This window comes from Saccopteryx leptura, chromosome 5 (genome assembly GCF_036850995.1).
Source record: "Saccopteryx leptura isolate mSacLep1 chromosome 5, mSacLep1_pri_phased_curated, whole genome shotgun sequence".
In the NCBI taxonomy this organism is placed as follows: Eukaryota; Metazoa; Chordata; class Mammalia; order Chiroptera; family Emballonuridae; genus Saccopteryx; species Saccopteryx leptura.
In genome coordinates this window covers 75657596-75684836 of record NC_089507.1, presented here as the reverse complement: position 1 = coordinate 75684836, position 27241 = coordinate 75657596, and the positions used below count along the sequence as shown (strand labels likewise).

General features: G+C 36.7%; 1 protein-coding gene across 2 annotated transcripts in view; it reads right to left on the bottom strand.

The window, feature by feature from the left end:
• The window catches only part of GRID2 (glutamate ionotropic receptor delta type subunit 2), a 1621553-nt gene that overhangs the window by 375101 nt on the left and 1219211 nt on the right, over positions 1–27241 (bottom strand). For both annotated transcript variants that reach the window (XM_066385691.1, XM_066385692.1), the window contains one exon: positions 17627–17824. In XM_066385691.1, the coding sequence (XP_066241788.1) occupies positions 17627–17824 (198 nt within the window). The remainder of the gene's footprint in view (positions 1–17626; positions 17825–27241) is intronic.

Below are 27241 nucleotides of genomic sequence, written 5' to 3'. Positions count from 1 at the left end.
CCAAGAACTGCAGGTCAGGCTGCAGGCTGAGAACCAGCAATGGCATGAACTGAAGCAAGTGCTAGAGAAGGAGGCCAACCAGGTTTGAAAGCTGCAGCATGAGATGCAGGCTGAGCACCAAAGGCACCTGGAACTAGAGTGATCTCTGGACTAGGAGTTACAGGTTCATGAGTTCCAGTTTGCTCTGGAAATGAAATGCTGGCAGCGACAGCTGTTGGTGAAACAACTGCATGTTTAAGAGCTTGAGACTCAGCTTCAGTCTGAGAGCTGACAGCTGCAGGAGCTGAAAGAGTCGCTGAAGGAGCAGCAGCATACATGCCAGTAGAGTGGCTTTGAGTAAGCAGGGACAGGCATATCCAACTCCACTTCTGGAGGATAAGGAGGCTCAGACTGAACCTGCCATCTGCAGACTCAGAGCCAGAAGGTCACCCAGGAGGTAAAAGCCCAGGCAGAGCTGATGTGGTTAGGGGCTCAATTCAGGCAGAAATCCACTAAGCCCTCGTAGGGTTGCTGTGGTCATGGGACATAGGGGTGAATGGCATCATGCTCTCCAGAACAGAGATGGAGAAATTGGCCACCATTACCATGCACTCTTTAAGGCAGTGTTTTCAGAACTGCCATGACACATACAACAGTGCCCCCTTGTGAAACTGGCAATCCACTAGTCTTTTTCTAATGTGTAGTAGGTATTGAAATAAGAAAATAATAGGTGATTTTTTTTTTTTTTTTTGCAGCAACAGGTAAGATAACTGTCAAAGTGGCACAGGCCTTGAACTTCTTTGACCCGGCCAGGGCCTATTAGCTTGCTGAGGGGTTTGGATGGGGTTTGCAGTAATGGACAGAGCATTTATGAAAAGACACTGAGGTCCATTAATAAAGAGCTGTATGGCTAGTTGCTTGCAATGGACCTTTACCTTGGTGTTTTGCACAGACAGCTGGGCTGTCTATCATGGAATGATCATTGAGTGGTGTAATGGACTCTTGGGCTGCAACCAGAGAGGGGCACCAGATCCTTTGCTGGATGGACATGCCACTTTTGGACAGTATGAGAGACCCAGATATGGGGGCCCAGCTCTGGTGGAGGCCCTCCTGCACTGGGAAGCTGCTCTCATCTAGTTTGAGAGACACACCAAGGACACTTTACAGTTTCCATGGACACAGCCCTGGACTACACAGGCCCTCCCACCTACCATAGGGTAGGGGGCTAGAGAAGGGCCTCCAGTTAGCACCTTGGGCAAAGTGCTCAGGGAGACATTGTGAAGGATACCTTTGTAACTATTGTAATTGTATTTTGTGCTGTTGCTGTAGTCTGTTTATTTATGTAATGTGCCTCACTCCTTACACAGGGACCATTGTGGAAGATACCTGTCAAGTAGAAAGTGAAGCAAGCAACTCTGAATGGGTGGAATGTTGGGCAAACAAGTGTGTTAGGTTTGCTTGCTTTCACTTTGCCTAATTGGTGCATGAGCATGGGACAGCACCATGTGTGTCTAGTCTATGTAAGGCTGCGGGTGCCTGCCCTCAGAAATGAAGATTACAAATTGTAGATAGCCTTTCTGCTTGGGAGGGGCCATTGTTTGCTATTGTTTAGGGGGACAGGGTTTTTCCCCAGCCTATTTTTTGGCTTGAGAGTCCTGAGAGAGAGAGGGAGAAGAGGTTTTCCCTGCCTGCTTTGCCCATCTGCTGTTACGAGACTTTAATACATGGAATGGCCCACCATTTTCTGGCTCCACTGTTTCATTACTGTCTGCCTGAATCCAATGTGAATCTGCATGGCCTTGGCCACTGACCTTACACTAACCTTACTAGATTATTGTAGATAGATTAATTTTATAGAGAATAATGAGATCCCATTGAGAGATTTTAATTAGAGGAGTATTGTTATCTAATGTATGTCATAAAAGATTACTTGACTTCTATTCATTTTTTGATGTAAAAACATTTTTTAGATACTGAGCTTTCAGTGATAAATCAAATGCATAAACTTTTTGTCCCAATTAAGTTTACATTTCAACAAGGAAAGAAGGATGAACAAGGAAGTACATAGCAGGACGGTGATATGTGTTACAAAGAACAATAAAACAGGACAAGGGGAAATGTAGTGCAGAGCATGGAAATTATTTGAATAGGGTGGTTGTGGAAGGTCTCTCTAATAATAAAATTACAGCAAAGGCTAGAAAAATGAGGTGGAGGGAAAGATATCTGAGGAAAGAGCATTCTAGGAAGATGGTTCAAGAAGTTCAAATGGCCAAGCTTAACAAGTGGGGGAAGAGTGGAGATTGTGGGCTTGGAGCACCACGAATGAGGGAGAAACAGTGAAGGTCACAAGGGAATTCGTAAGGCAGAGTATATAGATAACTGTAAGGATGATTTTTACTCTGAGTTGGACAAGAAGGCTATCAAGTGGCTTTCAGCAAAAGAGTGACTGGACCACTTGGCTACTGTGTTAAAATATGGTGAAGGCAGTCAGTGGAAAGAGGGAGAATGATTGAAAATCTATAGCTGCAATAAAGGTGAGAGATGTCCATGGCTACAAGTAAGGCAGTGAGTGAATCTGGCAAAATTGGAACAAAGTATTTTTCTGCTTCTGTGTCTGAAAACATCAGATACAAAGCCTCGAGGGAGTAGGTATCATTGAGGTTGCTCCTTCTCTCTGCTCTTGCCCATCTAATCTGTCAGCAGATCCTGTCAGTCTGCTTTCAAATTATATATTGAACTCATTATACTTTTTTAAACACATAACCTACCAACCTAAAAGATTTCAGTACCATTGTAGATGTCTCTTAGAACAATTGTTGTGGGCTTTTTTTTAAAAAAAATAAATTTTATTTTGTAAAGAAGTTTCGGTTTACAGAAAAACTGAACACAAAGTACAAAAAGTTCTCACATACTACTGCACTTCCTGGTGTGCCACACCTCCCCCCAACTGCTCCCTATTTTGCCCTATTATTAACATCTTGCATTAGTGTGGTATATTTGTTACAACTTATAAACCATTATAGACATTATATTAACTAAAGTTGATTGTTTGTATTAAGGTTCACTCTTTCTATGCATTTTGAGAAATGCATAGTATCATGTATCCACCATTACAGTGTCATACAAAATAGTTTCATGGCCTTAAAATTCTCCTGTTCTCCACCTTTTATCCTCCTTTCATCCCCTTATTTTGGGCCATTTTAAACTCCAATTCCTTTTATCTCCTCAAATATTCTGTTATGACCCATAATGCAACTTGTACATTTAAGTCTCTGGTTAATTCTATCTTACTAGCCTTTTTATATCTTCATTTAAACTCCACTGGTTTTTCACCTCATATTGACATTTTGATTAATTTTTCCAAAATTTTATCCATTTCTATCTCCCCAGTCATGATCATACTTCCTTGGATATTTTTGTTTTCTCATCATCTCATTTAATTTCCTTGCCAAGATTATCCATTGTATCACAAGATTGATGTGTATTTTTTTACTCTTCCATCCTTTTACACTGGACATTTATTTTCAGGTAAAAAAAAGTGACACTATGGTGCAGGTTAGTAGCAATGACAAGTGGCAGTTTTAGATAAACTTTACCTTAGTCCTTAGAACCACTGATCCATTCTTTTATCTATTTAGATTCAGCAATCACTATCACTTCCTTCTTGTAGACTCTTATATAATACAGGTACCTTGAGATATGAGCAGACCAACATGCAAATTTTTTAAGATACAAGCTGCGACTCGATCCATAGTTTTGTTCGAGATTCGAGTAAAATTCTGAGATACAAGTTGTGATTTAGGAAGCTGCTGCTAGTTGGTACATTGGCACATGGGACCAGTATCAGCAACACAACACCAATATCTTGTTCTTTCCACGTATTACACATAGAATCAAGTCAAATCTCATGCACTGTACTCATTCTTGCATCATTTTTGCATTTTTTACTAACTTTTTTTTGTGTGCTATCATGGGGAGTGAAGAAAGGGAGTGAAAAGGACAGTGGTGAGAAGAAGAAGAGAATAATGTTGATAGAAGTAAAGCAAGAAGTAAGAGAAAAACATGAGTGTGGTGTACGAGTGACTGAACTGGCAAGGCTGTACAACTGCAATATATCTACAATTTGTACCATCCTTAAACAAAAGGATGCCATCAAAAGTGCAAATCCAGCAACAGGAACTACAATTTTGTACCAGTTAAGGACAAATATCTATGAAGAAATGGAGAAGCTTCTGTTGGTGTGGGTGAAAGAGAAAGAGCTGGCAAGACATACAGTGACGGAAACTGTAATATGTGAAAAGGCACATATTATTTATGGCAACTTGAAGAAGAAAGAACTATCAACCTCAAAAGAGGCAGCAGAAGATATGTTTAAGGCAAGTCACAGCTGGTTTGAAAATTTCAAGAAGAGATCTGGCATCCACTCGGTGGTGAGGCATGGTGAAGCTGCGAGTACTGACATTAAGGCAGCTGAGGAGTACATCGCATGTTTTGCTGCGCTTATCACAAAGGAAGGCTACATTCCCCCAACAAGTGTTCAACTGTGTTGAAATAGGATTGTTTTGGAAAAAAAAAATGCTCTGGAGGACTTTCATCACCGCAGAGGAGAAGAAGTTGCCAACACATAAACCCATGAAGGACCGTCTGACCCTTGCATTGTGTGCAAATGCTAGCGGTGACTGTAAAGTAAAGCCACTGTTAGTGTATCATTCAGAAAATCCTCGAGCCTTTAAGACTCACAGATTCTTAAAGAAAAACTGCAGGTTATGTGGCACGCCAATGTTAGGGCATGGGTTACATGGCAGTTTTTTATTGAATGGGTAAATCTCATCTTTGGTCCTGCAGTGAAGAAATATCTTCAAGAAAATAAACTCCCGATGAAAGCATTACTAATCCTTGAAAATACTCCAACCCATCACCTGCCTTGAAGATGACATTCTCGATGAGTTCAAATTTGTAAAAGTCCTCTACCTCCCACCCAACACGACTTCATACTTGCAACCTATGGATCAGCAGGTCATTTCCAACTTTAAAAAGCTTTACACAAAGCATTTGTTCCACCACTGCTTTGAAGTGACTGAGAATACAAATCTAACCCTTTGAGAGTTTAGGAAAGATCACTACAACATTTTAATATGTTTACTCATTACTGACTTGGCATGGCAAGAGGTTACAAGAGGAACCTTGAACTCGGCATGGAAAAAGTTATGGCCTGATGTCGCTGCAGACAGAGTCTTCGAAGAATTTGAACCAGAGACCAAGACCAATGTAGAAGCATTGGAGGAGATTGCAATCCTTGGAAAGACGATGGAGATAGATGAGGGTGACATAAATGAGCTTGTGGAGGAACATAAGGAGGAACTCTCAACTGAGGAGTTGAAGGAGCTACAAGATGATGCAACATAGGGAGTTTCTGCAAGAGATTAGTAGTGAGGAAGACGTAGAGTCAGAGGAAGTGATTTCTTCAAGTGAAATTAAAAACATGCTGGCAATGTGGGAGAAGCTTTCAAGTTTCATTGAAAAGAAACATCCAGAAAAAGTTTCAACTGGTCATGCTTCAGCACTTTTTAATGACACTTGTTTGTCATATTTCTGTAACATTTTAAAAGGCAGGCAAAAGCAAATCTCTTTGGATAGATTTTTATTCAAAAGTCCTGCAAGTGAAAGTGCTGAAAGTATAGCCAAATAGGCAAAAACAGGTGATGATTAATTGAAAAATACGTAATGTTAATCTTAGGTTAAGTTTAAAGTTAAGTGCTTTTTTTACAATTAAGTTTTTGTGATTTCATTTTAAGTAAAGAAAGTGCAGTTTTAGTTTTGTTTAAAGTAAAGAAAATGTAGTTTTAGTTTACATTTAGTGTTAAGAAAGTGCAGTTTTAGTTTACATGTCTGCAGTGCCTGCATCTCTTCCTCTCTCCCTCTTCCTCCGCCATTCACCTTCGTTAGCCGCATTCGTCTGTCTCCAAGGTAAGAATATATACTAAATAACACTTTTTTCTTTTATTTCATATATTTTGTTATGCATTGGTAAAGTATACATGTGTGTTTCTTAATTAAAAATATGTCTTTTTCATAATTTAGGATGGTTTGGGAATGTTTCACAGGGATGGAACGGATGAAATCTATTTCAGTAATTTTAAATGGGAGAAATTTGTTTGATATATGAATTGACTGACTTATGAGCTTGGTTACAGAAGGAATTAAACTCATATCTCAAGGTACCACTGTACTTCTTCCTAATAATCAACAGACTTTATCTCCTATTTTTATTAACAAATATGAGGCAATGAGATATGGTCTTCCTAAACCTCTCAACCTCTTGCTTATAGATTTAATGATTACAAGCCTGATCAGGTGGTGGCACAGTAGATACAGCATCGACTTGGGATGTTGAGGACTCAGGATAGAAATCCAGAGGCCACTGACTTGAACACAGGCTCATCTGACTTGAAAACGAGGTTGATGGCTAGACATGATCCCATGGTCACCAGCTTGAATCCAATGTTACTGGCTTGAGCAATGGGTCACTGGCACAGCTGGAGTCCTTCTAGTCAAGGCACTTATAAGAAAGCAATCAGTGAACAGCTAAGGTGCCACAACTATGAGTCGATGCTTCTCATCTCTCTCCCTTGCTGTTTATCTGTCCCTCTCTATATCTCTCTAAAAAAAAAAAAAAAAATTACCAGACTTATTCTCACAATGTTTTCTTCTCTTTCTTTTTTTTAGCATCAAAGAAACATCTTTACCCCATCAAAATAAATCCTCATATCGCATAAATCAATTCTCAATCTGAGATTTTATTCTGCCTTCTTTGGAATCTTTATACGTCACATATTAGCTTCCTTTTCTTATATTAAATTTTTCTTTATTTTCCTTCCTCAGTTTATATTTATATTTCTCTTAACTGAAAAACAAAATAACAAAACTGCACCAAAAACAATACGTCTTTCAACTATTTTCTTTTTCTCTTTTCTCTTTCCCATCCAGAATTTCTGAAAGAATAATACATACATGTTATGTTAAAGCATGTTACTTTCACCTTTTCAGCTCCAAGTTTATTCATAATTTTCTGCAATCTGGCTTCTTTCCTCATTGTGCTACCAGAACAGCTCAGGCTTAAGTCACCAACTTCCAAATAGCTGTATAGTGCACATTTAAACATGCTTATGACTTAGATATTTTGATACTACAAGTCACAAATTAGTTTTTTATATATATATAATTCATTTTAGAAAGGATTGAGAGAGGGGGAGAGAGAGAGGAGAGAGAGAGAGAGGAGAGAGAGAGAGAGAAGGAGGGAGGAGCAGGAAGCATCAACTCCCATATGTGCCTTGACCAGGCAAGCCCAGGGTTTCGAACCAGCGACCTCAGCATTTCCAGGTTGACGCTTTATCCACTGCGCCACCACAGGTCAGGCCAGTTTTTTATATTTTTATTTTTTATTCTTTTGGTATTTTTTTGAACTTAGAAATGGGAAGGCAGTCAGACAGACTCCCGCATGTGCCCATCCGGGATCAACACAGTATGCCCACCAGGGGGCAATGCTCTGCCCATCTGGGGAGTTGCTTTGTTTCAGCCAGAGCCATTCTAGTGCTTGAGATGGAGTCCATGGAGCCGTCCTCTGCGCCTGGGCCAACTTTGCTCCAATAGAGCCTTGACTGTGGGCGGGAAAGAGAGAGATAGGGAGAAAGGAGAGAGGAAAGGGTGAAGAAGTAGATGGGCACTTTTCCTGTGTGCCCTGGCCAGGAATTGAACCCGGGACTTCCACAGTCCAGGCCAATGCTTTACTGCCGAGCCACGTGGCCAGGGCCCACAAATTAGTTTTTTAAAGCTTTAGCCTAACTGACCTCTTCTCCCATGGTTCAATCATTCTTCCCCAACTTATTTATTTTCTATTATTTTTTCTTCAAAAACTTTTCTTTTGTCATTTCTTAAATATTGTCTTTCTTAGGGCTTTATCCTGAAATTAGCCTAGTAATCTTCTTACTGTGTATTCTTTTTTGCCAATTTTAAACACTTTCACTTTATCAACTTCTACCCCTAGGATGACAGCTCCTAGATGTGTGCCTATTTTTGAGCATTTTGGTTGAGCTTCAGAGTTCTACATATCTTTGATTATCCCACTGGCACATCCAACTCATCCTACTCTAAACTGACTTCATCACTTTCCCTTCTAAATCTTTTTTAGTAATCTCCTTTATAATTACTTATATATCATCCTGTTATTTGTTTATACAGAGAACCTGGAAATTATCCTTCAATCTTCCCTTCCCTTCACCTTAGTCCCTAATTCTGTTCATCCTACCTCATTTATGCCTTTAATTCCATATTTTTTAACTATATTCATATAATTAGTACCTTAAGACATAGTCTCATCACTTCTCACTTGGAGTTCTATAAATACCTTCTAAAATCTTGGCCTGCTTCCCATGCTATTTTTCACCTTTCTGCTTTTGTCTAAGCTTTTTTCTGTCAGTATTTATATATATATATATATATATATTTAATATATAAATATATATATACTTTATATATATATATATACATATATATATATATATATATACTTTGCTTTTTGTCAACCGCACTTTACCTAGATGTGTACTACTTGTTATTCTGTCATTGCCATACATATTTCCTCCATTAAGAAGTTTACCCTTATTTTATTCCCAGGGCTTTCTCAGTGTTCCATTCATGCCCCTAGCATTACACTTTCTTCACTGTCTTGTAATTATCCGGTTCAATGCTTGTGTTTCCCATTGAGCAAAGATGTACTTAAGGTCAAGAACCATGTTTTACTTATTTTTGTGTCTCTAGTGCCTAACGAGCTGATAGCACATAGAGATCATCAATAATTGTTATATCGATGACTATAAATATAAATAAATGAATGTTTGTTATAAATGTCACTATCTTATTCATACGTACTTGCATTTATTCACAGTGCCTTGATCATTGCACTAATTGGCATGTATTTAAAAATACCTATAAAATCCCCAGGTACATGTAAGTTTTCTATGTTGAAAGCATTAACAAATTAAAATATTCATGATGAAAATATTATTACCTTTTAAAACTAAAGAGTTCTTGAACTTCCTGTCAACTATACAAATGAGGAAACCCATGTGGCTAAATGCAGTTGTTTTGAAAAACCTTTTTCATTTTCATCTATTCATTTATATTAAAAAGTTTCTATAAAATAAAAATTATAACAATCTATTAAAACAAAACAAAAAACCAAACATTTGTTTTTTTAGCCATGTCACTCAATTTTTTGAAATCCTTCCATGCTCAAAAAAATCATTGTGTTCAATTATCAAAAAAACTTTTTTAATGATTCAGCACTTGACACATAAAGTAAGCTCTTCTTCTTTCTTTTACTTTTGATTGTTATATTTTTCATACAAAACTATATGACTTATAAAAAGATTGTAGCAACACCAGTGTTACCATTATCCCTTAGTTTGATGCATCAGAGAATATTTGCCCCTAGAATCACATGTCTTAAGAAGATTCTGCATACACCAAAGAGATGCCATTTTTATTTTATTTTATTATTTTATTTTACTTTTTTAGCAAGAAAGAGAGAGAGATAGTCTGTCTGACTGTCTCTCCCTGTTTCCAGCTTCAGAAAAATGCAGAAAGAAAAAAAAAAAAAGAGAGAGAGGCAAGCAGGGATTGACAGACAGGAAGGGAGAGAGATGAGAAGCATCAGCTTCTTGTTGTGGTACTTTAGTTGTTCATTGATTGCTTTCTCATACGTGCCTTGACTTGGGGGGCAGGGCTCCAGCTGAGCCAATGATTCCTTGCTTAAGCCAGTGACCTTCGGCTTCATGCCAGTGACTATGATACATGTTTATGATCCCACACTCAAGCCAGTGACCCCACACTCAAGCTGGATGACCCCAGTGACCCTGAGTTCTCAGCATCCCAGACTGATGCTCTATCAATTGCACTACTGCCTAGTGAGGCAACTATGCCCTTATTTTATAAAGTAAAAGAAGGTGATTGTATAAGAGGTCAGGGAAATAAGAATAACCAGAGTCATGTTTTCAGCCATATCGTTTTTTAAAAAGATTACTTATAGGAAGCAAATATGGAAATTTATTTCCTATCAATTTACCTGTATTGGTTTACCCTTTGAAAAAACTTCTAGTACCTAAGGTATGACTATCCCATTTTGAAAGGTGCTGACTTAAAAAGAATGTGACCCAAAGAAGAAACTATATAATACAACATCCAGCTCTCTAAACTCATAGTTCTCTTTTTTATTTACTTATTTATTTTTATTTTTGTACTTCTACCTTAAACTTAATGTACTGGTTATTTCCTATTTAAAGTTTTCTGTGGTCTTCTCACTTCTGTTTTTCCCTTTGAAACCAGAAGAAAATAATTTATCAATCACATTAACTCACCTTTATAACAATTGCTCCTGTACTGGGCAGAACATATCTCTCATTTTTCTATTCCACACTGAAACATATTTTGACCATATCTGTGTTCTCATAAGTTTTAAGAACATACTAAGTGTAGAAAGTTATAAAAGTAATGAAGTACATAAGAAATGAAGCAAATTACTATAATTTTAGTTTTTAATAGACTCCATCTAAACATATAGGCTATCATTTGCTCTCTTTCGCTATATTTTGCTCTCTAAAAGTTACGTATCTACTAAACTCTACTTCTAGTTTAACAGGGATGCCCTTTAACTTGAAATCAACCAACTGTGAAGCCTTAGTTCCACCCCTGGAAAACACTGTGGAACAATCAAACTCAGAAACTTTCCATATTTCTGCTTGGGCTCTTTTTTAATGTGATGGTTTGTCCCTATACATCATTATGACAAAGACTCTAAGAAACTTTCTTTTAATTTAGGTTTTTCCTTATAAAGACAGACAATCTTGTTAATTTTAGAAGTCTCATTATCATGAATGGAGGTATTCATTGGCAATGCTGTTATTTAAAATATATTTAGGTTCAAAAAATGTTTATCCTAATAAAAATGTATAACAATAATTACTTTTCTGGACCTCTGTCAGAATATTATTAAGTAATTTCAATGGTATTATTCTGTTTTTACAATGATTAATAAGCCTGGTAAAGTTTTAAAATAATGTCTCTTGTTGGATAACCTAAATTATTTTGTTATTATTTTATGGTATATTATTTGTACAATTGAATCACTATTTTAAGTTACTGAAATTTAGAACTTACATCTCAATTGGTAATAGTCAGAATAGTTAAGGTAAATTTTTTAAAATTTTATTTTGTTTTCTTTTTTACCCATTTTTATTATTATTATTAATTTTAATGGGGTGACATTGATAAATCAGGGTACATATGTTCAGAGAAAACATCCCAGGTTATTTTGACATTTGATTATGTTGCATACCCATCACCCAAAGTCAAATTGTCTTCTGTCACCTTCTATCTGGTTTTCTTTGTGCCCCTCCCCTCCCCCCCTCCACCCCCCCCCCAGGTAACCACCACACTCTTGCCCATGTCTCTGAGTCTCATTTTTATGTCCCATCTATGTATGGAATCATAAAGTTCTTAGTTTTTTCTGATTTCCTTATTTCACTCAGTATAATGTCATCAACGTCCATCCATGTTGTTGTACATGATCTGATGTCATCATTTCTTATGACTGAGTAGTATTCCATAGTATATATGTACCAAAGCTTTTTAATCCATTCTTCCACTGACGGACACTAGGGCTGTTTCCAGATGTTCACTATTGTGAATAATGCTGCCATAAACATGGGGGTGCATTTCTCCTTTTGAAACAGTGCTATGGTGTTCTTGGAGTATATTCCTAAAAGTGAGATAGCTGGGTCAAAAGGCAGTTCGATTTTTAATTTTTTGAGGACTCTCCACACTGTTTTCCATAGTGGCTGCAAGGTGAATTTTATGTACCCTGTCATCTTGGCAGTCATTGTGTAATGTGACTATCCTTTCCTTCTTAAAATGTTATCTCCCCTCACCTTTCACAGCACCACAGTCTCTCAATTTTTCTCCTATCTCTATGCCTACTCCAAAACATCTAATGTAGGCTTATCCTCCTCCCATTGCTTAATAAATGTTTCCAAAGCCTAGTCACAATGGCTAAATATCTTGTGATTAAAATAAAAATCTTGATGCAATAAATAGCTTTTTAGTTTTTTTTCTGGCTAAAACATAAATTATTCAGTTAACTTATTTAAGCCTGAATTCTTACTTTATATAAGGATCCAGGGGAACTTAAGTTATCACATAATAAATACATGCTCTTACACACAAATGAAAACAATTAAATTGATGGTTTATGAAGAACAACATATTATTGCTTACTTGGTAGTTATGTAATAAATTTAAAAAATGTTAAATTATACTTGGAAGTGATATTTACATTGACAAACTCACACTCCTCACTTTGTAAGTATGGAAGCATGTCTCAAAAGTTCAACTGGAGCAAACATACAAACTAAAGTAGCAGCAAGACTAGACTAATTCTAATGCTTTTTACTGGTAGAATTCATTTAGCAAATGATGTTTGTTAGCATAGTAACCCTTAAAGATTATATAATAATATAAATTGGTATAATGTCTTTTTCTTGCTTTACCCTTATTTTGACATAACTGCTTATCTGGGTTAGATCTGGCAGTACCTCTTCATTATACAGACAGAACATTGGGTGTGGGTTTACAATAAAGAAATGTAAATTATAATTATTTTAATAAGAGGAATGAGGATTAATCATTCCACTTTTTAATATATATATATATATATATATATATATATATATATATATATATATGTTAGTGAGAAATAGAGAGAGAGAAAGAGAAAGAAAGAGGGAGATCAGGGGACAGACAGGAACAAATAGCAGGAAAGGAAAGAGATGAGAAGCATCAATTCTTTGTTGTGGCATCTTAATTGTTCATTGACTGCTTTACCATATGTGCCTTGACCAGGGGGTTCCAGCTGAGCCAGTGACCGCTTGCTCAAGTGAGTGACCTTGGGCTTAAGCCAGCGACCATAGGGTCATGTCTATGATCCCACACTCAGGCAAGTGACCCCATGCTCAACTTGGTGAGCCTCATACAAGCTGGTGACTTTGGGGATTCAAACCAGGGTTCTCAGTGTTCCAAGCCAATGTTCTGTCCACTGTGCCACTGCCTGCTCAGGCTATTAAAAATATTGAAAATAATTTTTTTTAAAAATTCATTGTAATTGAACCATTAAATAAATTGGTCAGATTAAAGTTTTATAAGATAAAAATAACTTTGTTATTTTTTTCTAACTATAGCTTAAAATGTTTTATTTTTTTCTCTTCTCTATCTTTTGGAAACAACTTAATTTTTTTGAGCCTTTATTTTTCTGAGTAAATTAATCACTTCAAAAATAATTCTAGTTCTGGCAATGAAGAAATAGTTTCTATTGAATTAATTCAATAAAGACTGAAAATTATAAATTCTGGATCAAATTTTTGTAAAAACTGAAAGGTCTGTAGATTAACCAAATCCAAGTAGAAACTGTAGGCTGTTCAACTCTTAAAAAATGGTTACTGTATGGCCTGACCAGATGGTGGCACAGTAGATAAAGCTTCGGCTTGGGACTCAGAGGACCCAGGTTCAAAACTCCGAGGTCACTGGCTTGAGTGGGGGTTCATCTGTCTTGAGTATGGGCTTACCAGCTTGAGCACAGGGTTTCTGGCTTGACCCCAAAGGTTACAGGCTTGAGCAAGGTGTCACTGGCCTGCCTGGAGCCCTCTCTCCCTGTCAAGGCACATATGAGAAAGTAATCAGTAGACAACTAAGGTGCTGCAACGAACTGATGCTTCTCATCTCTCCCCCTTCCTGTCTGTCTGTTTCTCACACACAAAAAATGGTTACTACATGCAGTGAGATCCACTTTTATTTGGGTTATTCACTGAGAACTGACCTCAGTTTGGGTGACAAGGTACAGTTAGAGTACAAGCAGAAACTCAGAATTTTATTAATTTGTTAGAGGAAGGAGTTTGAGGCAGCAGGGTAGCCAGAAATCAATAGTGTAATCATTATAAAAAAAGAGCCCCCAAATGTATGTATAGACTGCCCTCAAATCCTTTGCTGACTTCTAAACTGCACACATATAAGAATGACTCTAAGAAAATTAGTAAAAAAGCAACATCCGTAAAGCTGAAAGATTTGAACAATAGGTTATAATTGCTGTCTATGACACCGGAGATGGAGATTACAGTTTGAGACTCTCTAAATTAGAACGTCTTAATGAGAACCACAGCCTTTCCACAGGAACTCCAGAAAACTATGGTTAAAAATAAAGAAATTACCACCACCAAGGGAATCATCCTAGGAATTAAGAAAAATAAAATAAAATAAACCTGCTTTAGTAATGTGTAAAACCAAACATCCACAAGTTCAGAGAAAACATAATTTAACAGCCTGATAAAACAAATATCAATCCTTTTAAATATTCATTTTCAGAGATTCTCAAGTCTCAACAATGGATCCACCACAGTGTTTAGCTCCAACCAAATGTGAAGAAGGAGGATGAAAGGAAAATGAAAATGTGATGTATGGTTAACAGAAAAACAAAACAAAACAGTTAATATAGATTTATCCTAAGATGGCAGAGATGTTGACATGTAAAGACTTTGAAGCAGCCAGTATAATAAAAAATTATCAAAGACTTATAAGAACAGATGGCCATAATGACCATAATAGGGAATTTCAACAAAGAAATAAAAATTAGTTTTTTAGAGTTTAAATTCTAGAACTGAACAATAATTCATGTAGAATAAAAATGTTATTGAATGGATTTAACAGAAAAATTGGAGATTGAAAAGTAAGAATCAATAAACCTGAAAGCACTTGGAAAACTAACTAAATAAATAAAAAGAATAGAAACCTAATAAAATAACTAAGACCTCAATGACTTAGAGACATTAAGAAATCTCACTTAATATTCTGTGAGATTCAGCCTGACCTGTGGTGGTGCAGTGGATAAAGCGTCGACCTGGAAAACTGAGGTTGCCAGTTTGAAACCCTGAGCTTGCCTAGTCAAGGCACATATGGGAGTTGATGCTTCCTGCTCCTCTCCCTGCTCTCTCTCTCTCTCTCTCTCTCTCTCTCTCTCTTTCCTTCTTTCTCTCTCTTGTTCTCCTCTCTGAAAATTGAATAAATAAAATCTTAAAAAATAGGTACATATTCTGTGAGATTCAGCTTGAGAGGAGAAAGAAAAAAGGGTAGAAAAAGATTGTAAAAATAATTTTCAACATTTATTAAATTTTGTGAAACATATACCAGAAGCTCAGTGAGCCCCTAGCAGGATTAAATACAAAGAAAACCACATTTGGATACATCACAGTTAAATATCAAAAATGAAAAAACAATTGTGAAATGGCCACCCAACACTAAAAATAAAAATCCAAAGAACAAAGGTAGAAATAATGATCAACTTCTCATCAGAAACAGTATTTGGCAAAAGACAATAGAATGGCATCATTAAAGTGATGAACATTAAAAAAAAAACTTTTATGTGTTGTGATAGATAATAACTAAACTGATTGTGGTGATTATTTTTCAATTATGTATTGAGAAAATCATTATGTTATACATCGGAAACTAATAAAATGTATGTCAATTATATCTCAATTTTTAAAAATTTATTATTGCATAAAATGTTGTGGAATGATAAATTTATTTTGATTTTTGAAATAAAAGGTTGCTTTTCATTTAAAATCACCAGCTTTACCCTGGCTGTGTAGCTCAGTTGGTTAGAGCATGGTGCTAATAATAACAGTCTTGATTTTAGAAATAAGATTTTATTCATAATTTTCCCTTAGACAATTTAAAAGTATGAAGCAAAGTATATTTTGAGCATAAGTAACTATCTCTGAGACTCTCAGTGCTCTTATTAAATGTTAATCAAAACCAGCAATATCCCTATTTGAAAACACAAAAAGTATCTATAAATAATACTCTGTCAACTCAGATTTTGATATATACTACTAATATTATTATTATTATTATTATTATTATTGTATTTTTCTGAAGCTGGAAACGGGGAGAGACAGTCACACAGACTCCTGCATGCGCCCGACCGGGATCCACCCGGCACGCCCACCAGGGGCGATGCTCTGCCCATCAGGGGGCGATGCTCTGCCATCAGGGGGCGATGCTCTGCCCCTCCGGGGGGTCACTCTGCCGAGACCAGAGCCACTCTAGCGCCTGGGGCAGAGGCCAAGGAGCCATCCCCAGCGCCCGGGCCATCCTTGCTCCAATGGAGCCTTAGCTGCAGGAGGGAAAGAGAGAGACAGAGAGGAAGGAGGGGGCGGGGAGTGGAGAAGCAAATGGGCGCTTCTCCTATGTGCCCTGGCCGGGAATCAAACCCGGGTCCCCCTCACGCCAGGCCGACGCTCTACCGCTGAGCCAATCGGCCAGGGCCTAATATTATTTTAAAAAGGAAGGTTCACAAAGACATTTTAAGGTAAACAAAAGTTGAGGGTATATGCCACTTGTAGGCCTGCACTTCAAGACATTCTAAAGGAAGTTCTTTATGTTAAAGTAAATAAGAGCTCACATATGTAAAAAGAAATAAAGAGCCTCAGAACTAGTAGATAAGTGGTTGGATACTGGAAAATGTCTTTATTTCCCTATTTGTACCTTTTAAAGACAACTGATTGTTTAAATAAAAGACTATGACATTTTACTGTGGAGTTTATAAAATATAAATATATTACCAGAACAGCACAAATAACATGAGGGTATATATTGAATTATATTGCTGCAAATTTATTATTTTTTAATGTAAGTGGTATAATATTAAACTAGATAAAATGTGATAAGAGTGCATATTATGTTCTCTAGACTAAACACATAAAAAAGTACAAATACAGCTAAAAAGCCAAAAGAGAAAATAAAATCAAACAATAAAAATGTTCAATTAACCCAAAGGAAGGCAAGAAAAGAAGAAACACAGGGGAAAAAATAGGACACATATAAATCAAATAGTAAATTATAATCTAAACCCAACTATTTAACAACCAAGAAGATGTAATAATTAAAAATGTGTAAGATCTAATCAAATATCTTCAACAAAATGAAGGAAACCTACCAAAATCTATATTAAGAAATAAGAGAAGTTTAACCACTTCTCCAAGAATTGAAAAAAAAAAAAAGATAAAAAATAAGTAAAGATAGATTTACTTACCTATATATTTATATCCTAAAACTAAATGATTAGTTCCTAAGTGATCATGATTTTATTTATTACCATAACACTGTATTTTTAAAGGAAAACAATGACATGAATTATGTTTGTAAATAGCACTGTAACTTCATCATGTACAATACACTGACAAAATGTTTGGAATATAAATTTGGCTATGGTAAGTCCTGTTCTTTTCTATCATAGAAAATTTTCTAAAATCTAGCCTTATTTTGCCATTAATTCTTCTTTCCACAAAGTTCATAAAATAGTATTGGCTAAGACTTTGGCATTCAACACCAGCACTTAATGCTTTGTCTTGTACTTATATTAAATGAGCTTCTCAGGTTTATAATTTAACCTTTAGATAAATAAACAAACAAATAAACATGATAGATAAACAAACAAACAAACAAACAAAACAATAAGCAATTAAATAAGTAAATAAATACTTACCTTAAAGACTAGTTCTCCTACCAAGCCATTCCATGTTCCATCTTCCTGTGGGCTTCCATACTTGTGATCCGGTGCAACATAAATTTCATAGTTAAAACCGAGGTAGTTAGACAAGGCATCCAAAACATCAATGGAGAAACCCTGGTATTTCTTCGGCTTACCCAGGACATTTTCAGAGACCATTACAAAAGGTTCTTCCTACAGGAAAATACAAGAAATCCTTGATGTTAATCTATATGGCTCTTTAAAAGCAATGATTAATTTTTCAAAGAGTTTTGCTTATAGTCTAAAAATTGCTTTAGCACTTTGAGAGAATTAACTTAGAAATATAACTTGTGTGTTGTTAATGTATATTATTAATCAATATAATTACTCAATTTGTTTCAGCTTATATTTAGTTACAAACACGCACCACTTATTGAAAAGCACACATATGAGAAATGTGTCCTTTAGTGATTTTGTCATCATTCAAACAACATCGTTCAACACTTACACACACTCAGATGGTATAACCTAATGGACACCTAGGCTCTGAGGTATAGCCTATTGCTCTTAGGCTACAAGCTTGTACATCATGTTACTGTGCAAAACAACATGAGTTAAATCAAATCCAAGAGAAAGTGGTGTAATCAACACACTTGGTAACTACAAGAATTATGAGGCTGCTGCAGGTACAATGTGGCATCCTCTTCTACAGCAAACTTTTTTTAAACATAAAGAGTATACTGTAAAATAATAATAAAAGGTATTAAGTAAATAAGTAATGTAGATGTTTATCATCAAGTGTTATGTACTGTACATATTGTATATACTATACTTTTTTATATAGCTGTCAGCATAGTAGGCTTACACCATCACCACAAACATGTGTGATGCTTTGCTCTAGGATGTTTTTGACAGTCACTAAAAAATAAAAACTTTTCAGCTACATTATATTTTCATGGGACCATTCTTGTATATGCAGTCCATTCTTGACTGAGATAAACATTCTCTGACTGTACTACCATATGAAAATTAGGTGAAAGCAGCTACAAAATTTCAGCGGCTATGATGCATTTTCCTTGCCATCTCAGTACCAATCATGGATTCATCAATAGTAAAATTGTATTAAGAAAACCATAAATTCATTGTATCTATTCTCAGGCATTTATTATTTATATATGTCAAAAATATGTAAAATAATATTTTAACAGATATACTATATATAAAACTTTCAGAAATGATCAAAAATTTCTAAGAACATACAATTTATTATATCACATTTTTAAGAGTTATTTGCTAAGCAATTTTGAAATCGGGATATAAATACATATTTCACTGCAAAAAATAGCTTCTTTACCATTGTTATAAAAAAATCCCCTTATTTATTTGGTAACTGTGTAATTTATAAATTAAAAAAATTGGTCTCTGCTTCCACTGCTTCTTTTTTTATTTTTGTCCTCTTACAGGTAAGAAATAGGCCCTTACAGGTGTTTTAGAATACCTGTTGTTAAGATAACTCAATAGTTTGAAAAGAGCTGGAAGACTACAAAAAATTAGATGATCTATTCCTTCATTTCCTTATCTTGTTCAAAAATAACAATAATATTAACAGATAGCCATTCATAGTGAATAATAATAGTCCATCCAGCACTCTGGGCAGGTTAAAATCTATCTTGAGTCTAAGCCAAAACATCTTGAGTTTTTATCTTTGGATCATTTTTTTTTAGGGACTCACAAAATTGCATTGTAAATAATATCTTGCTTTTGGATTTTACTCAAACACTAAGTAAATGCTTTATAAAATTACTGCATCTACTGTAGCAATACTGTCCACCATAATATTGTTTCCTCTTAAAACTTACCATGAGATAAATTTTTAAATTGTTCAGAGCCAAGAGAGCTTCACTTTGATTTAGTAATGTATTTTTTAAATAATGAAAACAATGTAACCAATTATTTCAATATCCTTTTCACTTTGGATACCAAGAAGATCAGTTTGAAGTTTGATGTTCATCTACAACTATGTTGGTATCGTGATATTTGTAATGTTTTTAAAATCTTGATTTTTCTAAACTATGTTTGATGTTTTCTATTTTTAAAAATATGGTTTGCTTAACTGTTTATATCTTTTTCTAAAAATTTTTTCTTAAGTAAGAAGCAGGGAGGCAGATAGACTTCTACATGTGCCCAAATGAGATCTACTCGGCAAGCCCCCTATAGGGCATGCTCTGCCCATCTGGGGTGATTTCTCTGTAATAACAGAGCTATTTTAGGCCTGAGGTGAGGCCATGGAGCCATCCTTAGTGATGGGGCCAACTTGCTCCAACTGAGTCATGGCTGTGGGAGGGGAAGAGAGACATAGAGAGAAGGGAGAGAGGGAGGGGTAGAGAAGCAGATGGTTGCTTCCTCTGTGTGCGCGTGGACTGGAATTGAATCTGGAACTTGAACCCAGGACATCTGCATGTTGGGCCAATGCTCTACCACTGAGCCAATCTGCTAGGGCTAACTGTTTATATAGTACTTTTCTGTAAAATAAATCAGCAGATGAATAGTTAGATAAAGGATGCAACTATTTGTTCTACAGTAGCAGCTCTTCTTGTCTTCACTAATTATAATTTTTTTAAAATTTTAGCTCTAGGAAGTGGCAAGATGGCAATGGAGGAGGCGGATGTACCAACTTCCAACTCCCAGAACCAAAGTGGATTACAACTTAATTTTAAGAACCATAATCTGGAAAAAAAACAACTTTGAACTAAACTCAGAGGACTCTTCAACCAAGGAACACTGAGACTGGTAGGAAAAGCGGAAATGCGGAGAGGGCTGCCCAGCTCTCAGGAGCAAACGGCAGCCAGGAGAGACTTACATAGAGGGAAGAGAGTTTAGCGGAGAGCAGAGGGACCTGAGCCCCAGGAACAAAGCCCCAGCCTGCAGCCCCATAGCCTAGAAAAGGCATATGGACAATATTTAGCTGCAAAACAAGTTAGGATACTGTTTGTGAGAAAGAAACAAATTTCTCAGACCCAGGATTCTTCTTAAAGGGACCACACAGAAAACCTCTTTCACAACCAGCCACCCAGGGCTCCAGGGGAGGGGAAGAGAGAAGAGGACTGGAGTAGCAGGAAGAGAGTGTAATCTAGGAGGCACAGGGAGAAACACTTTGAGGGACAGCCACCCTAACCCCTGGGCTGAAGAGAATATTTCCCCTGGAACCAGCGATACCAACAAAGGGAAGCAGGACACCAGCCAAACTAGCTCTCCCACGGCACTCAGAGCAGAGCAGCTTAGAAGGAGGAAGCTTTCAGAACTACAGTATGGAGCATTACGGTCTGATCTGCAGCTCACCCACCCACATTGCTGAGGGCTTGCAGGAGGGCGGGCGGCAGTGAGACACAGAAGCATGGTTTCGTGGGCGAGGGCTGAAGCCCAGCGGGCCACACCTGAGGCTTGGTGTGAGCTCAGTCTAGCCCAGTGGGGGTGGAGTGGATGCACGAAAGCGGTCTGGCTCAGCTGCGGGGCAGCCTGCAACCCCATCTGCGGGGGAAATGCAGGAGCCCGGGAATGGGTGGAGATCCGCTGCTGAGCAAGGGCCCATGGGTGCACAGCATTGCCCAACCTGCAGAGCCGAGGCTTGAGGCCCTACGTGTGAGCCGTCTCTGACTGTAGGGGTGAGGCAGAAGCCTGGGAACAGACGGAGACCCACTGTTGAGCAAAGGTGCTCACCCCTGCCATTGGTGCCAAGGCCTGTGGCCCGTGTCCGGTGCGCAACCCCACCTGTGGTGGTGGAGCAAAGGATGAGGCCGCCGAGGCTTGTAGAGCTGGGCACGTGAACAGCCCCTCCCATGGAGGAGAGGCAGAAACCACAGCAACAGCTGCAGCAGGCCAGAGCTGGCAATGCCCATAACCCAATGCCCTAGGCAGCAAAGGCAGAGGGGGTGGTGTACCACCCTAGACAGACCACACCTAGGGAACACAGAGGCAACACATATTGGAGTCCAGTGGCCAAACCCTTCTTATACACAAACAAATGGGCAGGCAGAGAAATGTAACCCAAATGAATCAAGAGAAATCCCCAGAGAAGGACCTGAATGAGTTAGATATAACCAAAATACTGGATGCAGAGTTTAAAATTATGATTGTTAGGATGTTCAAAGAGCTTAGAACAACAATAGATGGTCATTACAAACACCTAAATAAAGAGATAGTAAATATAAAAAAGGAAATTGAAATAATAAAAAAGAATCAGTCAGAAATGACAAATACAATATCAGAATTGAAGAACACAACAGAAGGAATTAAAAGCAGGATAGATGAAGCTGAAGATTGAATCAGTGAGTTAGAGGACAAGATAAACGAATGCACAGAAGTAGAGCAGAAAAAAGAAAAGAGACTCAAAAAGTCTGAGGAAACTCTAAGAGAGCTCTGTGACAACATGAAGAGAAATGACATGTGCATCATAGATGTTCTTGAAGAAGAAGAGAAAGAACAAGGGATTGAAACTTTTTCAATCAAATAATAGCTAAAAACTTCCCTAAATTGAGGCAGGAAAAAGTCTCACATGTTCAAGAAGCACAGAGAACTTCATTAAAGAGAAACCCAAAGAAATGTACATGAAGATACATCATAATTAAAATACCAAAGCTAAGTGATAAAGAGAAAATATTAAAAGGTACTAGAGAATAAAAGGCTATCACCTACAAAGGAGCCCCTATAAAGATGACATCCAACTTCTCAACAGAAACAGTTGAAGTCAGAAGGGAATGGCAAGAAATATTCAAAGTAATGCAGAACAAGAACCTACAACCAAGACTACTTTATCCAGCAAGGCTATCATTTAAAATTGAAGGAGAAAGAAAAAGCTTCCCAGACAAAAAAAACTCAAGGAATTCACTACAACCAAACAAATGCTGCAAGAAATGCTAAGGGGCCTCTTGTAAACAGATCAAAAGGGGAAAAGAATAGCAAAAGAGGATATATACTAGCTTTAAAGAATAAAATGGCAATAAATAACTATATATAAATAATAACCTTAAATGTAAATGGATTAAATGATACAATAAAAAATATAGGGTAGCTGCTTGGACAATAAACAAGATTCTTACATATGCTGTCTACAAGTGACACACCTTAAAACAAAAGATGCACATAGACTGAAGGTAAAAGTATGGAAAAAAAATTTCATGCAAATGGAAATGAAAACAAAGCTAGGGTAGCAATATTTATATCAGACAAAATGGACTTTAAAACAAAGGCTATAATAAGAGATAAAGAAGGACACTAAATAATGATAAAGGGAGCAATCCAACAGGAAGATATAACCATTATAAATATCTACGCACCTAATATGGGAGCACCTAAATATATAAAGCAGACTTTGATAGATATAAAGGGCGAGATCAACAGCAATACTTTAATAGTAGGGGATTTCAATACCCCACTAACATCACTAGATAGATCCTCAAGAAAGAAAATAAAGAAAAAAACCAGCAGACTTAAAGGACTCACTAGATCAACTGGATTTAATAGATATCTTCAGAACCTTTCACCCTAAAGCAGCAGAATATACATTCTTTTCAAGTGCTCATGGTACATTCTCTAGGATAGACCACATGTTAGGGGACAAGAGTAGTCTCAGCAAATTTAAGAAGATTGAAATCATATCAAGCATTTTCTTAATCACAATGGCATGAAACTAGAAATCAACCACAACAGAAAAACTGGAAAATACTCAAACATTTGGAAACTAAATAGCATGTTATTAAATAAAAAATGGGTTAAAAATGAGATCAAAGAAAAAAAAATTCCTAGAAATGAATAATAATGAGCTTACATCAACTCATAATTTATGGGACACAGGAAAAGCAGTACTGAGAGGGAAGTTCATAGCATTACATCATACTTTAAGAAACTAGAAAAAGCTCACATAAACAAGTTAACTGTGCCATCTAAAAGAGCTAAAAAAAGAACTGCAAGTAAAGCCCAGGGGTAATAGAGGGAAGGAAATAATAAAGATCAAAGTGGAAATAAATGACATAGAGGCTAAAGAAACAATGCAGAGGATCAATGAAACCAGTAGCTGGTTTTTTGAAAAGGTAAACAAGATCGATGAACCTTTAACTAGACTCACTAAGAAAAAAGAGAGAGGACTCAAATAAATAAATTAGAAATGAGAGTGGAGAAATAACAACTGACACAACAGAAATACAAAATATTGTAAGAAAATACTATGAAGAACTGTATGCCAAAAAACTAGACAACCTAGGTGAAATAGACAAATTCCTTTAAACACACAATCTTCCAAAAATCAATCTGGAGGAATCAGAAAACCTAAACAGACAGATTACAACAAATGAGATTGAAACAGTTATCAAAAAACTCCCAACAAAGAAAAGTCCCGGGCCGAATCATTCACAAGTGAATTTTACCAAATATTCAAAGAAGAACTAACTCCTATTCTTCTCAAGCTATTTCAAAAAATTCAAGATGAAGGAAGACTTCCAAGCTCCTTTAATGAGGCGAGCATAATTCTAATTCCAAAACCAGGCAAGACAACACAAAGAAAGAAAATCATAGGCCAATATCCCTGATGAATATAAATTCTCAACAAAATATTAGCAAACCAGATCCAGCAATATTTGAACAAAATCATACACTATGATCAAGTGGGATTTATTCTGGGGAGGCAAGGATGGTACAATATTTGCAAATCAATCAATGTGATTCATCACATAAACAAAAAGGAGAAAAACCACATGAGAATTTCAATAGATGCAGAAAAAAGTATTTGATAAAATCCAGCACCCATTCATGGTCAAAACTCTCAGCAAAGTGGGAATACAGGTAACATACCTCAACATGATAAAGGCCATCTATGACAAACCCACAGCCAACATCATACTCAATGGTCAAAAATTAAAAGCAATCCCCTTAAGATCAGGAACCAAGTAGGGGTGCCTCCTTTCACCACTCTTATTCAACATAGTTCTGGAAGTCCTAGTCACAGCAATCAGACAAGAAGAAGAAATAGTGCCTGATCTGTGGTTGCGCAGTGATAAAGCATCGACCTGGAAATGCTGAGGTTGCCAGTTTGAAACCCTGGGCTTGCCTGGTCAAGGCACATATGGGAGTTGATGCTTCCAGCTCCTCCTCACCTTCTCTCTCTGTCTCTCTCCCCTCTCTCTCTCCCTCTCTGTCTCTCTCCTCTCTAAAATGAATAAATAAAAAATTTTAAAAAAAGAAGAAGAAATAAAAGGCATCCAAATTGGAAAAGAAGAAGTAAACATAACATTATTTGCAGATGATATGATATTATATATAGAATACCTTAAAATCTCAGTCAAAAAACTACTGGACATGATAAATGAATTCAGGAAGGTGGCAGGAAATAAAATTAATACTCAGAAATTAGAGGCATTTTTATACACCAACAATGAACTGTCAGAAAGAGAAATTAAGGAAACAATCCCGTTCACTACTGCAACCAAAAAAATAAAGTACCTAAGAGTAAATTTAACCAATGAGATTAAAGACTTGTACTCGGAAAATTATAAAACATTGATAAAAGAAATCAAGGAAGATACAAACAAGTGGAAGCATATACCATGCTCATGGTTAGGAAGAATAAACATCATTAAAATGTCTATATTTCCCAAAGCAATTTATACATTCAATGCAATACCAATTAAAATACCAATGACAAACTTCAAAGATATTGAAAAAACATTGCAAAAATTTATATGGAAACAAACAAACAAAAAACACGAATAGCCTCAGCAATCTTGAAAAGGAAGAATAAAGCGGGAGGTATCATACTTCCTGATATCAAGTTATACTACAAGGCCATTGTACTCAAAACAACCTGGTACTGGCAAAAGAATAGGCATATAGATCAATAAAACCAAACAGAGAACCCAGAAATAAGCCCACACCTTTGAGGAAAACTGATATTTGACAAAGGAGGTAAGAGCATAAAATGGAGTAAAAACAGCCTCTTTAACAAATGTGTTCGGAAAATTGGACATCTATCTGCTAAAAAATGAAACTAGACCACCAACTTACACCATTCACAAAAATAAACTCAAAATGAATAAATGTCTTAAATGTAAGCCATGAAACCATAAGCATCTTAGAAGAAAACATAGGCAGTAAGCTCTCTGACATCTCTTGTAGCAATATATTGTATTTGCCGATTTATCTCCACGGGCAAGTGAAATAAAAGACAGGATAAAAAAATGGTACTATATCAAACTAAAAAGCTTTTGCTCAGCTAAAGACAATAAGAACAGAATAAAAAGAAAAACTACACAATGGGAGAACATATTCGACAATATGTCTGATAAGGGGTTAATAACCAAAATTTATAAAGAACTTGTAAAACTCAACACCAGGAAGACAAACAATCCAATCAAAAAATGGGAAAAATAAATGAATAGACACTTCTCCAAAGTGACATACAGATGGCCAATAGGCAGATGAAAAAATACTCAACATCACTAATCATTAGAGAAATGCAAATTAAAACCACAATAAGATATCACCTCACACCAGTCAGAATGGCGCTCATCAACAAAACAACACAGAATAAGCGCTGGTGAGGATGTGGAGAAAAGGGAACCCTCCTGCACTGCTGGTGGGAATGCAGACTGGTGCAGCCACTGTGGAAAACAATATGGAGATTCCTCAAAAAATTAAAAATCGTACTACCTTTTGACCCAGCTATCCCACTTTTAGGAATATACCCTAAGAACACCATAGCACTGTTCCAAAAGGAGAAATGCACCCCCATGTTTATGGCAGCATTGTTCACAATAGCGAAGATCTGGAAACAGCCCAAGTGTCCCTCAGTGGACGAGTGGATTAAAAAGCTTTGGTATATATATACTATGGAATACTACTCAGCCATAAGAAGTGATGACATCATGATTCCATACATAGATGGTACATAAAAATGAGTCTCAGAGACATGGCCAAGAGTGTGGTGGTTACCTGGGAGGGTTGGGGAGGTTAAGGGCACAAAGAAAACCAAATAGAATGTGATGGAAGATAATTTGACTTTGGGTGATGGGTATGCAACATAATCAAATGTCAAAATAACCTGGAGATGTTTTCTCTAACCAGGCATCCCCAAACTACGGCCCGCGGGCCGCATGTGGCCCCCTGAAACCATTTATACAGCTCCCGCCGCACTTCCGAAAAGGGGGTGGTCTCTTTCACTGGTGGTCAGTGGCAACCCCCCAATGGTCTGAGGGACAGTGAACTGGCCCCCTGTGTAAAAAGTTTGGAACATATGTACCCTGATTTATCAATGTCACCTCATTAAAATTAATAATAAAAATAAAAAAAACAAAAAATTTTAGCTCTACTGAGAATAAATGTCTATAGTCTCCTTTTAGACAACGTGACTAATTTTGAGAGACCATGTGACTAATTCTGTCCAATTGGGTGTAAGCAGGGTGCTTTGTGCAACTTTTCTTGTGTCTTTTCTACTTCCTTTCAGCTGGAATGAACTTATAACTGTCAGAGCTCTACTAGCTGTCTTAGACCAACACAATAGCAAAATAAGACAGACGTTTATGTCCTTGATGCTTGAAATGGTGTACGAGACTCTGACTCTCTATGACTCTGGAATGTCAGAAT